Genomic DNA, 14,865 nt, shown 5'->3' with positions numbered 1-14,865 from the left:
CAGAAACGACTTCCTGACAAATCTATACTCGATGTTAACAAATTTCTCTTCTTCAGAAACCCTTTCCTTGCCATTGCCAGTCTACATTTTATATCCTCTCTACTTCGGCCATCATCAGTTATTTTTCTCCGCAAACATCAAAACTCATTACTGCTTTAAGAGTCTCATTTGCTAATCTAATTCCCGCAGCATCAACCGATTTAATTCGACTACTTTCCATTATCCTCGTTTTGCTTTTGTTGATGTTCATCTTATATCCTGCATTCAGGACACAGTCCATTCCGTCCAGCTGCTCTTGCAGGTCCTTTGCTGTCTCTGACAGAATTACAATGTCATCGGCGAACCTTAAAGTTTTTATTTCTTCTCCGTGGATTTTAATACCTACTCTGATTTTTTCTTTTGTTTCCTTTACTGCCTGCTCAATATACAGATTGAATAACATAAACCTGTCTTACTCCCTTCCCAACCACTGCTTCCCTTTCATGCCGCTCGACCCTTATAACTGTCTTCTGGTTTCTGTACAAATTGTAAATAGCCTTTCGCTCCCTGTATTTTACCACTGCCACCTTTAGAATTTGAAAGAGAGTATTCCAGTCAACATTGTCATAACCTTTCTCTAAGTCTACAAAGTCTATTACGGTATGCATTTAAGAGTCCATATTTTCTGGACATTTTTCTCTTGTTTCGGTCCCCGCTGTTACCAGTGAAACTTGTCTAACCTGCAGTCTCATCTGGAACAGTACTGGTACGTGTATTCCACTGTGAGAGGTATGACAACGATTTTTGTTGATAACTTCCGACTCTGTCGTTTCCGGACCAGAATCCATTGCCTCATGTTGGTACATTTACCCTTGCCCATCATCCATGGAAGTTTGTAGCATCATAGCGGAATCATCGTCTATCAAACGAGTAACTGTGGATGGCGGGTGATAAGTGTTACACTGAGATGAAGAGGTTGACGCAGGTGGAGAATTCGTGTCGGGTCGCGTCAAACCAGTCTGAAGCCCGACGACTGGAAAATAAAGGTGCAAGTGGGGGGAGTAGCTCCAGAGTGCGATGTAGGTGGCGGTAACGAGGTGAGGCGGCGGCAGAGTGTGGGGGCGGCTGGTTGTGTGGCTTCTCCGGGGCGTTATACAAGTGCGGCCGGCCGGGCTGACGCAACGCGGGAAGCCGGACACGGCCGGCTCGGACACCCCGCGGCGCGGCGGGGGCTCCACGGCGAGGCGGCGAACGGATTAAGAGCGGGGGCGTATATAGGCGGGGGCGGGCGGCGCCTGCCGCAGGTATGGGTCTGTCCGAGGGTTGGCCGAGCGAGGCGGAGCGGCTGGCGGCGCGGCTGCAGCGCTGGGCTGCGGCCTGCTCCGGCTACCGCAAGCTGCGCTCGTGCCGCATCTCGCGCGGCCGCCAGACCATGGCGCAGGGCGCCGACAGCGACGAGGACGCCGCCGTCTCCGTGGGCGTGGGGGCGGGCGCGGGGGCGGGGGCGGGGGCGGCCACAGAGGCCACAGCCGCCGCCTCCCGCGGCCTGCAGGCCGCGCGCCCGCCCAGGAGGTCGCGGCCCGTCGGCATCAAGATGTTCCTCACGGCGGACGAGCAGGCCGCCATCGCGGACGCCAAGAGCGCCCGTCCCAAGCACACCGTGGCCCACGTCACAGGTCAGTCGGCGCGCCGCACCGGCCGTGTTGCGGACACCGGTAAATGTGCGGCTGCAAAGCGTCAGCTTCGAGGCCAAAAGGAATCTTGCTGTGCGGCATAAATGCTCTCTATATTATCGGAATACTATCCCGGAATATGTGACTGTAAGCTTTCCCGGCGTAAACTATTGATGAAGGTTTCGCGGGTCTTCAGCCGGGTGGTAGCGTTGATATCTCGCGACGTTTCGGGAAGTGTCATACTACCCATCTTCTGGCGAAGATCGCGAGATACACTCCAACAGGCCTCTCCATTTTGACAGCTATCGTTAATGGGAAACGTGAATATCTCCGGACAGCTCACCGGCGTTGATCGCCGAGCACACACAGGTATAATTATCGTCCTAAGAAACTTCGCGAGATATCAACGCTACCACCCGGCTGAAAACCCGAGAAACCTTCATCACTATCCCGGAAGTCGATACCCGGAATCCAGTACCAGTTTCGGCATAGGGGCAAAAAAACTCGATTTTCAGTATTTCGCGTAATTAATGGCCGAATTAAAAAAATCTAATACTATCACAATCTACTCATTAAGAGGTTTAATTTTAGGTTAAAAGTTAATTAGCATTGGAATTAGCCGATCAGGCCGTTGCGCACTCAAATTCGAGCGGCCCGCCAGACTCAGCAGATACAGTGACAGTTGAGTCCATATCGCGCACGTGTTTACTCAACGGGCGCGCGTCAAATTCCCATGATCGCTCTATTAAAACGCACATTACCTCCATCGTACACGAAAAGGAAAGTATCATGTCCAATCAATAAGGACACAGGCTTATAAAAGTTCCATTACAAACAGTGCGTTACAAATTTAAAATACAGGGTGATTCAAAAAGAATACCACAACTTTAGGAATTTAAAACTCTGCAACGACAAAAGGCAAAGCTAAGCACTATCTGTCGGCGAATTAAGGGAGCTATAAAGTTTCATTTAGTTTTACATTTGTTCGCTTGAGGCGCTGTTGACTCAGCGTCAGCGTCAGTTGATGCTAAGATGGCGACCGCTCAACAGAAAGCTTTTTGTGTTATTGAGTACGGCAGAAGTGAATCGACGACAGTTGTTCAGCGTGCATTTCGAACGAAGTATGGTGTTAAACCTCCTGATAGGTGGTGTATTAAACGTTGGTATAAACAGTTTACAGAGAATGGGTGTTTGTGCAAAGGGAAAAGTTCCGGACGGCCGAGAACGAGTGATGAAAATGTAGCACGCATCCAGTATCTGGAGATGTTAGAGAATTGACTGTTCCCTCAGCTCGAACAAGAAGCACAACAATTCATATTTCAGCAGGATGGAGCGCCACCACATTGGCACTCATCTGTCCGTAACTACCTGAACGTCAACTAGCCGAGGCGACGGATCGGCCGCCAGGCAGCCCGTGACAGAGCACTTCATCACTGGCCTCCAAGAAGCCCTGATCTTACCCCCTGCGATTTTTCTTATGGGGGTATGTTAAGGATATGGTGTTTCGGCCACCTCTCCCAGCCACCATTGATGATTTGAAACGAGAAATAACAGCAGCTATCCAAACTGTTACGCCTGATATGCTACAGAGAGTGTGGAATGAGTTGGAGTATCGGGTTGATATTGCTCGAGTGTCTGGAGGGGGCCATATTGAACATCTCTGAGCTTGTTTTTGAGTGAAAAAAACCTTTTTAAATACTCTTTGTAATTATGTATAACAGAACGTTATATTATGTTTCTTTCATTAAATACACATTTTTAAAGTAGTGGTATTCTTTTTGAATCACCCTGTACTTCTTCGCATAAGATAAACATTTCATCATTCCCACTTTTTAGTAAAACTCCAAGGTCAGTCTTACTTGATCACTATTCCTACCCAGTAGCAGAATCTTTGCAACATTACGAAGCATAAAAGGAAAAGGAGCAAAATGTCTTTATCAAGTAGCGCAATCTGTCCTGTAGATTACGCCAATCGAACGAAGTCAGCCCTCCAAAAAAGGTGAACTTATATCTACATAACATCAAATATTATAGTATATACTTATATTAAACTAATAATAAAGTATTAGAACCTAATAAAAATGCGAATGTTAGGAAAAAAAGTTGGTAGTCTCAAAACGCGAATTAGCGCCCCACCAAACATCTGCGTACAGGTCAGTTACGTTACGCATTACGCTAAACCAACATCGCGCTTCTTGTATCTGATCCTATTATGTTACCCCTTTCTGAAGACCTTAATCGTATATATGTTACTAACTGAAATTTAATTATAACAAATTGTACCAAGAACAATGCGTTTTGGGTGGATCTTCAGTGTGTCGCTGCCTTCAAATAGCCTACTCTCATAATACGCAAGTTACAATAATTCGTTTGCCACGAATACGATGTTTCTCATTATTTTATTGGAACGAATCACACAGTTAACAACGGGTTTTCCAGTGATCTCAACTTTCTGCTGCTCAGAAACAGCATATATACATATAGACTTGAAATGAATGCCGATATGGCGCCTCACAACTCTGTACTGAAGGGAGACGGCATGCTTGTGACGTAGGTGGCGTTGTGCCATCTCATTGGTCAACGCTCAGACGCACGCTCAGAATATCTGACATGCCAGATATTGCTCTGCACGTTCGAAAAGACTCCCGAGCGTGCTATTCCACGCTATGACGTCAGAAACTCGGCTCGCTCAACGTTCGGATGCACGGTCCGTGTGCCAACGGCTTTACTAACGCCCCATGGCCAATTTTCGTATCCCTCTCTTGTTCCGTTTTAGGAAACCGAACGAAGTAACCATTGGGTGATGCCGTCTCTGCCGATCCGCTTCAACTCGCGCGTAACTCCCTGATTGCCTGACTTCACTGCTACTTAACTCGGTAGGGGCGCAACGTACACAATTTTTTTAAAACTATTATTTGTCAGCACAGCCTACTCTGCAACACCCTTATAAGCTTTTCAGATTGTTTCTGATCGCCCTGGATATTGAAAACATTAGGGATTCTATTGCGCTTCCCTGGGACATACTCGATGTTACTTCTGTGCATGTGGAACATTCGCATTCCACTATAACATACTGGGCCCTATGAGTCACAAACTTCAGCAGAATGTCTTTCGCGTTTGATCCGCCTCTTCCACGAAACCGACGGGATGAGTGACATTCCCCGGCTTAAGCTGCAGGACAGGACTGGTAGTTTAAATTGTGGAAAGGGGCCAGAATAAGGGGCTGTCAGTTACACTAGAACATACAACTTTATTATTTGATCAAACATTACAAGAGCCCAAAAACATTTTTTTAAACACACAGCTATAATATTTGGGACTTAATTACTGGCTGAAAGCCACTTTAATTTAAAAACGGCTGAAGGCCAATAACGTAAAATGCAAGCATAATCAGAAAATTAAAAGGCAAGCCTTATCTTACAACAGTTCTTTATTTAGGCTTAAGGCACAAAGAATCTGAGATTTTCAGAGCAAACAATTTGAATTCAAAATCGGCTGAAAACCTAACACTTAAGGCTAAACAACATTAATTTTAAAAAAGGCCTTACGTAAAACAGTTCTTAATTAGGCAAAACTCAATCAAAACGGAAATTTAAAAGGCAAATCCTTATCTTAAAAACAGTTCCTTAGTTAGGCTGAAAGCCCAAAGAATGAGACACTTCAAGAGCAAACAGGTCAACTTCAAATCGGCTGAAGGCCTAACACTTAAGACTCCATAACATTAATTTTTTTAAATACCAAAGACCTTACGTGAAACAGTTCTTTAATTTACGCTGAAGGCCTTAAGAGCAAAACAACTCAAACTTAAAATCGGTTGAAGGCCCAACACTTAAAATTCAACAACATTAAAACCTTTAAAATGCCAAAGGTCTTACCTGAAACAGTTCTTTAAATTAGGCTGAAGGCCTAAAGAATCTTACGCCTTAAGGGCAAAACAAACTTAATTTAAAAAAAGGCTTGAAGCCATACCAGTACAAACAACATAACAAATAATAAAAGGCAGTACACCCAAGGGTGCTCAGATGTTCGAGGGTCAGCCTAGAATTCAAACACTGACGCTCGCTTAGGTGAGGCAGGCAGTCGGGCCAACCATTCTCGAATCGAGGACAACCCAACCGACCGACAGTCAACGGACCCACCGACAAGATAACTTCCACTTCACCCGACCAGGGCACAAGAGGGAGTTCGGTGGAACAACGTAGAAAATATTAGTGCCCACAACCAATCATACATGGAGCTGTCAAACTACACACCGCGCTGGACAGCAACAACACAATGAGGAAACTGCACTACCTGAAATTTACGTCAACCGCCAGGGGAGGTAAACGGAACGTTAACGGCCACAAGGCAGAAGATTCCGCTGGTGGCCACAAGGCAGAAGATTCCGCTGGTGCACTTCAATTCAAATAACCAAATACAGTGAAACTCCACTGGAGGGTGGTTAGACTTTTCCAACTTGAGAACCACGTTGTTGCTCGCGGGAATATCCCAATAGGCGACAACGAACTCCAAACAACACAATGTGAACAGTCTTGACTAGCTGGTAGATTAAATCAAAATTCAACTTTCGTGTTGAGGGTCGGTGAGCCACGGACCTCATAGCAATGGGAACAACCCCATACACTCCGACACCACGTAGAGACCGCCAGCGGCCCCAGCCAAACTACGTCCCGTGGACAATTCCTCGCTGATCTACGCCAACCGACCGGCTGGTCGCACACCGCCCAGCCGCCGGGTCAAAGATAGTCCAAGGTGCGAATATCGACACACACCGCTGCTGCCAACCGCGGAAGGAGAGGATAACAGCATAATTGCGATAACCGCGGGAGACTAAACACAGAATCGCAACGAAGGTTTAATCCAGCGCATAGCATGAGCCAGCCACGGCTCAATGAGGATCTCGTATTTTTGCCAAATGTTTGAGTGGAGCGAAAGTAAGAGATCCTAGACGTTTAAGAATGGTTAATGCCCGAGTTTTCGTAGCCAAGTGAAGAGCTGTAAATGGAAAAATGCGGTATCAAATTGCCCAGCGTTAGGTCTGCCTTTACAGAACAAGATGTAATTCATTGAAACTTATGGTGCAATTAAGAAAACTATAATTAATGATAATATATATTATAAAAGCAAGTGTGCAATGTTGTAAGTCGTCACTTGCTTTAGTCATAAATATATGTCCAAGTGATGCTAAATGTTATTATCTTGAAATAGAGAAAAGTATTATCTTCTCAATAACCTTCAAATTGTGAACTACAACTTTAATTTTTATATATGAAATTATTGGATTTACTCATGGCACTTTTGTTGCCTATGTCTGCGGTCACTTTCATGACCCAAATTAATAATCAAATTAACTAATTTAACGCGATTGAATTTTGAATTGCTGGTGTATCCATGCATCACCGCAATAAAATAAAAATAGTAAATATTTGAGGGAAAATGAATGAGAAAGTGGCGTAATTAAGTTTACAAAAATGACAAGTTTTTATCAGTCCTTTTATACTTACAATGAGCTGATAAATCTTTAAAAAATGACAATCATAAATCAGAAAACAGATGGTGCTTGATTGGCAACGCATTCATTGGAGTTGAAACTATGCAGTTTCTGCCCTGAATTAATCGCTCTTACAACGCAATCTGACTTTGTTTACATAAATCCACGGCGAGGCCCAACTCTATTCAAATAGAATCAACTGCTACCAAGTACACCACAAACTATGGTTCACCGGAGAACAGGGAGCTGTGAATATCGTTCAACAACCCTGTGCCAGTGCAGAGTACCTTACCCTTTCACTTTGACTCAGGCGGCAGCAGAAAACGGCAGGCTGTGGGCGAGCAGCGTCGCGCTGTAGCAGCTGTAGTGTTCTGAAGCGTCCGGGGAAATTTGTAAACTACGCAGACTGGCGTTCTCATTATTAGAACGTGGGAAACTTTCCTATCAGAGCCTTGAAATCCCAGCAGGTTTCAGTGTGAGGTGCACCCATTCGATGGTCTGGCCGAACCAATTTGACTCAGAGACACGACTGTGCATGCCGGAATTGTCAAACGTCAGAAAACGTTCAAAAGCGTGTGAATTCCTGAGGGGCCTAACTGCTGAGATCATCGGTCCCTAGACTTACGCACTACTTAAACTAAATTATGCTAAAAACAACACACACACCCATGCCGAAGGAGGAGTCGAACCTCTGCTGGGAGGGTCAAACATCAGATGGCCGACTCAGTACGAATGTGTTCACCCTCGTGACACGCGATATGTCCGAGATGATATGTAGTTCCACTGTCGGTACAGCTGGAAACTGCCACTGGCTGTTTCTCCACCAGTGAAGGATCAGAAGACAAACTTTCCACGAAGCCTTGGTACAGGAGCATGGGAGCCGATTAAGAAAATATATACACACCACACACACGCACACACACACACACACACACACACACACACACACACACACACACACACATATATATATATATATATATATATATATATATATATATATATATATATATCCAGCAGAGACTACGAGTGTAGGACAGTAAATCTTTGACAAGGGCAGTTTGGTTGAACCTGGGAGTGGGGCTGAAGGTGAGGCCTTTGGATAGGACAGAGGTTTCGGATTGGGAGAGGGGTTTGGAGGGAAGGTTAACTACTGAATTGGGGTGTTGTGGTTCCAGATTGTGTTGACTAGAATTTTGAGGTGTTGGGGGGAGTGGAGCTGGAAGTGGGAGATTGAGTAGATGGGAGAGACTGGGTCTGTGTGCAATGAGAGGAGGTTGAGGTTTCCCATGTGGAAGTTTCTTTCTATATATATATATATATATATATATATATATATATATATATATATATAATTCTGCGAGCTACTGTCTGGGAAGCTCAACAGCCTTCTTTCAGAAATTGGAAATGGTCCTCCTGGAAAGATCAGATCTCTCCATAAATGAGGGACTGTGGTCCCGTCTTGGAAGTTTTTTGCCCAAACATGGCCTTGCTTACCGTTAGTATTATATCATTCTCACGGTAAATAAAACTCATGAGACACACACACACACACACACACACACACACATATATATATATATATATATATATATATATATATATATATATATATATATTAAGCAAGGCCATGTTTGGGCAAAAAGCTTCTACCTAGACGGGACCACAGTCCCTCAGTTATGGAGGGAGCTAATCTTTCCAGGAGGACCATTTCCAATTTCTGGAAGAAGGCTGTTGTGTTGAGCTTCCCAGACAGTCATGCCCATGAGATATATGTTTCTGCCGCTTGCTGAAAGAATGTGGCGACTTCCTGGCATTGGGGAAGTAACAGCCTTGTCTCAACTAAACACGTGCACCAGCCACTCTGCCCTTATCGTTCCAGCTGCTAACATGAGAATGGTTGGAGTTTTACGACCATCCCGCCATTTACACAAAAGCTCAGATTACAGAACTCTCTATTAAATGGCTCTCTCCACCCACTTTCCGCAAATTGGTTGCCTTTGCGACCGTGTGTCGCCTGGCCCAGGTACATCTACATGGTTACTCTGGAATTCACACTTAAGTGCCTGGCGCACGGATCATACTACTTCTCTACCATTCCACTCTCCAATGGCACGTGGAAAAAAGGAACACCTAACTCTTTCCGTTCGAGCTCTGACTTCTCTTATTTTATTATGATGATCATTTCTCCCTACGTATGTGGGTGTCAAAAATGTTTTGCCTACTGGCGCCCTCCTGCTCTGGCCCTAAGTGGGAAGAGGGGAGTAATATGGCCCTAAGTCCCTCTGGAGGTACAATTCACAGAGCGCTGCTCCCAGAATCACTCGCACAGCCAGATTGCTGGACACAGCATTTATGGCCCCACAATCCATCTCCCTCACCTGCATTACAGCCGCTCGCGTTCAAGTTCTCTACAGGCTACACATGCATTGTTATATGAACATTCTGCCCACAATTTCCTCATGTAAAAACTCATAAAACACACATTCCAAATGTATTACTGGGAAAAACCGAGATCATTACCAAAAATATGAATATTAATCTGACTGACTGTTGTTAAAGTGAGAGAGTGGCATGCCACCTCTCAATGTGCATGCCACTAAAACTCAGAAATAAGTCCGGGTATGATCAAGGGAGTTGTATGGTGTGGTAGCCCTCTATCCTCCACCCATGAAGAAGGTTCCCGTCTTTACCTGAAGGACGTGTTTTTGAAGATAAAAGGGCCGGGAAGTTTCGCCCTCTAGAAATTTCTAGAATATTCCAAAACATTTGAGAGCATTCCCTAACATTCCAGAATGTTCTGGGATCTTCCACAAAGATCCAGGATGTTCTATAATGTTCTGGAATATTCTGGAACATTTGGGAAGATTCCAGAATGCTCTGGAACATGCCGAAACAGCCCATATCATTGTGCTTCCAGAGCACTCTCGAGTGTTGTGAAATGTTCTGGAACATTGTGAACCATTCGAAGCCGTTTTGGTATGTTCTAGAATTCGCCCTGCCCATTGGTAAGGGTATATGAAACAAGATCTGTAGCGGGTTCGAACTTCAGTTCCTTCTCAGTGACGAAGGGCGGAACCGAAAAAGTAGTGTAGTGAGTGATTAAAAACAAACAGTGAAGTGTGAGTAGTAAGAGTGATACAATGACTGATTATAAACCGAAAATAAAGTTTGAAAAATGTGTAAAGTGTACTTAGTGTATTTGTTAGTAAAAGTTGTTTTGATTTATTATTGTTATTATCGTTAAATCTCCATTTAGGAGAGCGTTAAAACACAATCAATGTTATGGCATTTTTTGTGGTCTCTTTCTTTTCTCTTCCCAAAAACCTCTCATATATTCACTGTGTTTCTTCTTTCTCTCTTCTGTCCACTTCTTTCCTGGTGTTTCCTCGAATTTCTGTTCCCTGATTTTTTTCTCTGTAATTTTCTTTGTTCGTTATTTCTTCTGTGGAGATATTTAGTTTCTTGAGGTCTTCCATGGTTTCCTTTGACCAGTTAGTTTTCGTCGTATTACTCATCATTATGTTAAAAATCTTCTTGATTAGCCTATTTTCGTTCATCCTATAAATGTGCCCATAGAATTTAGCACTTCTGTTTCTAATGTTGTTTGTAATTGTCTATTTGTACAGTCCTTTTGTCGATCTTTTTATCCAGATCCCCTGTCTCTGTACTGGCCCATAGATCTTTCTCAGAATTTTCCTCTCTTTCTTTTCCATTTCCTTGATTTTCGTTCTTCCCCTGACTACTGTCGTTTCTGAGGCGCATACAAGGCTTCGGGTAGGACTACTGTTTTGTAATATCTTAATTTGACATTAACGGAAATACTCCTTTTGTTGTAATGGTTCCATGTAAGTCTGTAAGCTTTTTGTAGCTTTTGATTTGTATTTAACGGAATGACCAAACGTAAAAGAGAAGGAGATGTTGCCAGTTCTGAAGCAAAAAGTCGAAGCGCGAATCGTGTTTGAGTTCCCAGCGAACAACAATGAGTACCACGAGGAAACCAAAGAACAACGAAACGAACTGATTGAAAAATCAAAAATTGCGACGCAGTCTTATAATGAAAGACTGCGAATTTAAGCCAACCATGATAGAAATATCACTCTATGAGAAGCGCAAGCGAGGACAAGTAAATAGCCCAAACTAACAAATGAAGCATTCCACTGCGGCCCCACAAAAGACTATAACAAACACGTCGTAAACGGAAAAATGGATAATACCTGCTAATTTTGCAATGTGAAAAAATCAGTAGAGAAGCTCCAGAACTCTCTTGCATGAATGGAAGAATTCACTTACCACCACTGGAACTAACTCGGCAGGACTTTTTACATTACACAACCTGGGAAACGCCAGAATCAAAACCCTTTCTTCAAAACATAAAAGCGTACAACGCCTGCTTCCAAATGAATTCTTTCGGTGTCCCTTCGATCAACACTGAGACGTAATCGATTGTGTTTTTACCATCCAACGACAAACCTATCGCACCATGGGATCATTACTACCACTACCTAACGAAGACCATAAATTTCTGCAGGTATGTTTAATCGGAAATGAAGGAACAGAAATTGTCAGCGATGCACAAATTTGGTCGACAGAGACGAGAAGCAGTCCGAGGTGCACGGAGTATCAAACACAGATACGATCAACTGATTCACAATTTCAAAACAGCACTAGACCGAATGATTTCTGACGACTTAAAGTTATAATTTGAGCCGGCGAAAGATCATCAGGAGAGCACGAACATCGATTTGAAGCCCCTCAGATAAACGAAGTCGCTATCATAATTCTGGACAATGAAAATGCAAGGCGTAACATACATGTACAACGAAGAGAAGTACTACAACGCATTGCAGAGACACGATGTTCATGTGATGCCCTCCAATATTCGTTAACATTACTGCACGGAGAGGACGGACATCATTTCAATGTGAAACGAATACAGCCTGAAACAGGCACTGAATCAAATAAATAGTAAGTCACTTCGAAGCAGTTCTATGCTTACCGCTTAATGGTCACAGACAATGAAACATACACTACTGCCCATTAAAATTGCGTACAGAGGTACAACACAAGTGATACCCAATCACCTCACCACGTTCGCAGTCCATGAGTTTCGCGATGCGCCCCATTCTGCTCTGTCACGATGTGTAATGATTACTGGGATAGCTGATATTTAGTAACTGGCAGTAGGTGGCAGCAGCACAATGCACCTACTATGAAAACCGTATGTTTTTGGGGGGTCTAGCCGCCCGGAGTGGCCGTGCGGTTCTAGGCGCTACAGTCTGGAGCCGAGCGACCGCTCCGGTCACAGGTTCGAATCCTGCCTCGGGCATGGATGTGTGTGATGTCCTTAGGTTAGTTAGGTTTAATTAGTTCTAAGTTCTAGGCGACTGATGACCTTAGAAGTTAAGTCGCATAGTGATCAGAGCCATTTGAACAATTTTTTTGGGGGTGTCTGGATACTTTTTATCACGTAGTGTAAATACGATATTGTAGTGCCTGTGTTATTCCGAATTACAATGGAATGTTACACTGGATTGTAATTCGGAATGCAACAGGCACTGCAGTACCGTATTTTACCGTATAATTCCATAAAAATTCCACGGTAGGGGAAGTTGTGGCCTAAGTTGCACTGCCAGGTAGAGTAGCTGCGATGCTTTGTGTGCTCGCAGGGAACTCGTCGGGCGCTGCGGCCGGCGTGGTGCTGCTGGCGGAACAGCGGGTCGAGACTAGGGAGGCGTGCAGCAGGGCGCCGAACCGCGTGCTGCTGATCCAGCGGCCTGCCGCGGGCCAGGAGGCGGCCGCGGGGGGCGGCGGCAGGGGCCCGCGGGCGCCGTGCCCGAGCATCGCCCGGCCGCGGCCCGCGTGCCCACGCAGGCCGCCCCACCACACGGAGCCACTGCTGCCGCCCTCCGGCCTGCCTCGCGAGCCGCCCCCGCAGCCGGCAGGGGAACCCCCGGCGGGCGGGCAGACCGCGGCGGCGCCCGCGCGCAGCGCCAGCCTGGAGGAGAGCGCGCCCGCCGGGGGCGGACACAGCTGCGGCGTCGGGCCGGCCCCTCCCACTCTACAGGTGAACGAATTAACGCACCAGCTTGCGACTCTGAACACCACACGACGCAGACTACCTCTGAGGACGCTGCGAGTGTATCGCACTGCTCTCTTTGAACCTGTAGTACGGTCGACACCTGCTTCTAGTAACGTATGCAGACACAGTGAAGGGAGGAAAGAGGAGGAGTATACTACTCAGAATACCAGGTTCTTTTGGTACGACATCAGCAGAAGCCTTGTGTGTGGGTTTGGGGACTTGCTGCATTCATATTACCATCCGCCACTAAAGACTAGGTACAGAGGGGCAGACAAGAGAAGGTCCATGAAGTACGAGGTGCATTCAAGTTCTAAGGCCTCCGATGTTTTTTCTAATTAACTACTCACCCGAAATCGATGAAACTGGCGTTACTTCTCGACGTAATCGCCCTGCAGACGTACATATTTTTCGCAACGCTGACGCCATAATTCCATGGCAGCGGCGAAGGCTTCTTTAGGAGTCTACTTTACCACTGGAAAATCGCTGAGGCAATAGCAGCACGGCTGGTGAATGTGCGGCCACGGAGAGTGTCTTTCATTGTTGGAAAAAGCCAAAAGTCATTACGAGCCAGGTCAGGTGAGTAGGGAGCATGAGGAATCACTTCAGAGTTGTTATCACGAAGAAACTGTTCCGTAACGTTAGCTCGATGTGCGGGTGCGTTGTCTTGGTGAAAAAGCACACGCGCAGCCCTTCCCGGACGTTTTTGTTGCAGTGCAGGAAGGAATTTGTTCTTCAAAACATTTTTGTAGGATGCACCTGTTAACGTAGTGCCCTTTGGAACGCAATGGGTAAGGATTACGCCCTCGCTGTCCCAGAAAATGGACACCATAATTTTTTCAGCACTGGCGGTCACCCGAATTTTTTTTGGCGCCCGTGAATCTGTGTGCTTCCATTGAGCTGACTGGTTCTTTGTTTCTGGATTGAAAAATGGCATCCACGTCTCATCCACTGTTACAACCGACCAAAAGAAAGTCCCATTCATGCTGTCGATTCGCGTCAACATTGCTCGGCAACATGCCACACGGGCAGCCATGTGGTCGTCCGTCAGCATTCGTGGCACCCACCTGGATGACACTTTTCGCATTTTCAGGTCGTCATGCAGGATTGTGTGCACAGAACCCACAGAAATGCCAACTCTGGAGGTGATCTGTTCAACAGTCATTCTGCGATCCCCCAACACAATTCTCTCCACTTTCTCGATCATGTCGTCAGACCGGCTTGTGCGAGCCCGAGGTTGTTTCGGTTTGTTGTCACACGATGTTCTGCCTTCATTAAACTGTCGCACCCACGAACGCAGTTTCGACACATCCATAACTCCATCACCACATGTCTCCTTCAACTGTCGATGAATTTCAATTGGTTTCACACCACGCAAATTCAGAAAACGAATGATTACACGCTGTGCAAGTAAGGAAAACGTCGCCATTTTAAGTATTTAAAACACTTCTCATTCTCGCCTCTGGCGGTAAAATTCCATCTGCCGTAAGGTGCTGCCGTCTCTGGGACGTATTGACAATGAACGCGGCCTCATTTTAAAACAACATTTCTATCTCTTTCCAGTCCGGAGAAAGAATATCGGTGGCCTTAGAACTTGAATGCGCCTCGTAATGGGTGACCACACTGACGTGCGTCAACTAAAC

General features: G+C 45.5%; 1 protein-coding gene across 1 annotated transcript in view; it reads left to right on the top strand.

Annotated features, from left to right (window-relative positions):
• The first annotated feature begins 1,285 nt into the window (after window positions 1–1,285).
• The window catches only part of LOC126273411 (translation initiation factor IF-2-like), a 64,344-nt gene continuing 50,764 nt past the window's right edge, over window positions 1,286–14,865 (top strand). Inside the window, exons 1-2 of the mRNA XM_049976962.1 lie at window positions 1,286–1,655; window positions 12,813–13,210. Of these exons, the coding sequence (XP_049832919.1) occupies window positions 1,286–1,655; window positions 12,813–13,210 (768 nt within the window). The remainder of the gene's footprint in view (window positions 1,656–12,812; window positions 13,211–14,865) is intronic.

Source organism: Schistocerca gregaria, chromosome 5 (genome assembly GCF_023897955.1).
Source record: "Schistocerca gregaria isolate iqSchGreg1 chromosome 5, iqSchGreg1.2, whole genome shotgun sequence".
Lineage (NCBI taxonomy): Eukaryota > Metazoa > Arthropoda > Insecta > Orthoptera > Acrididae > Schistocerca > Schistocerca gregaria.
Note: the sequence above shows the minus strand (reverse complement) of the source record. Positions and strands in the feature narration are given on the sequence as shown.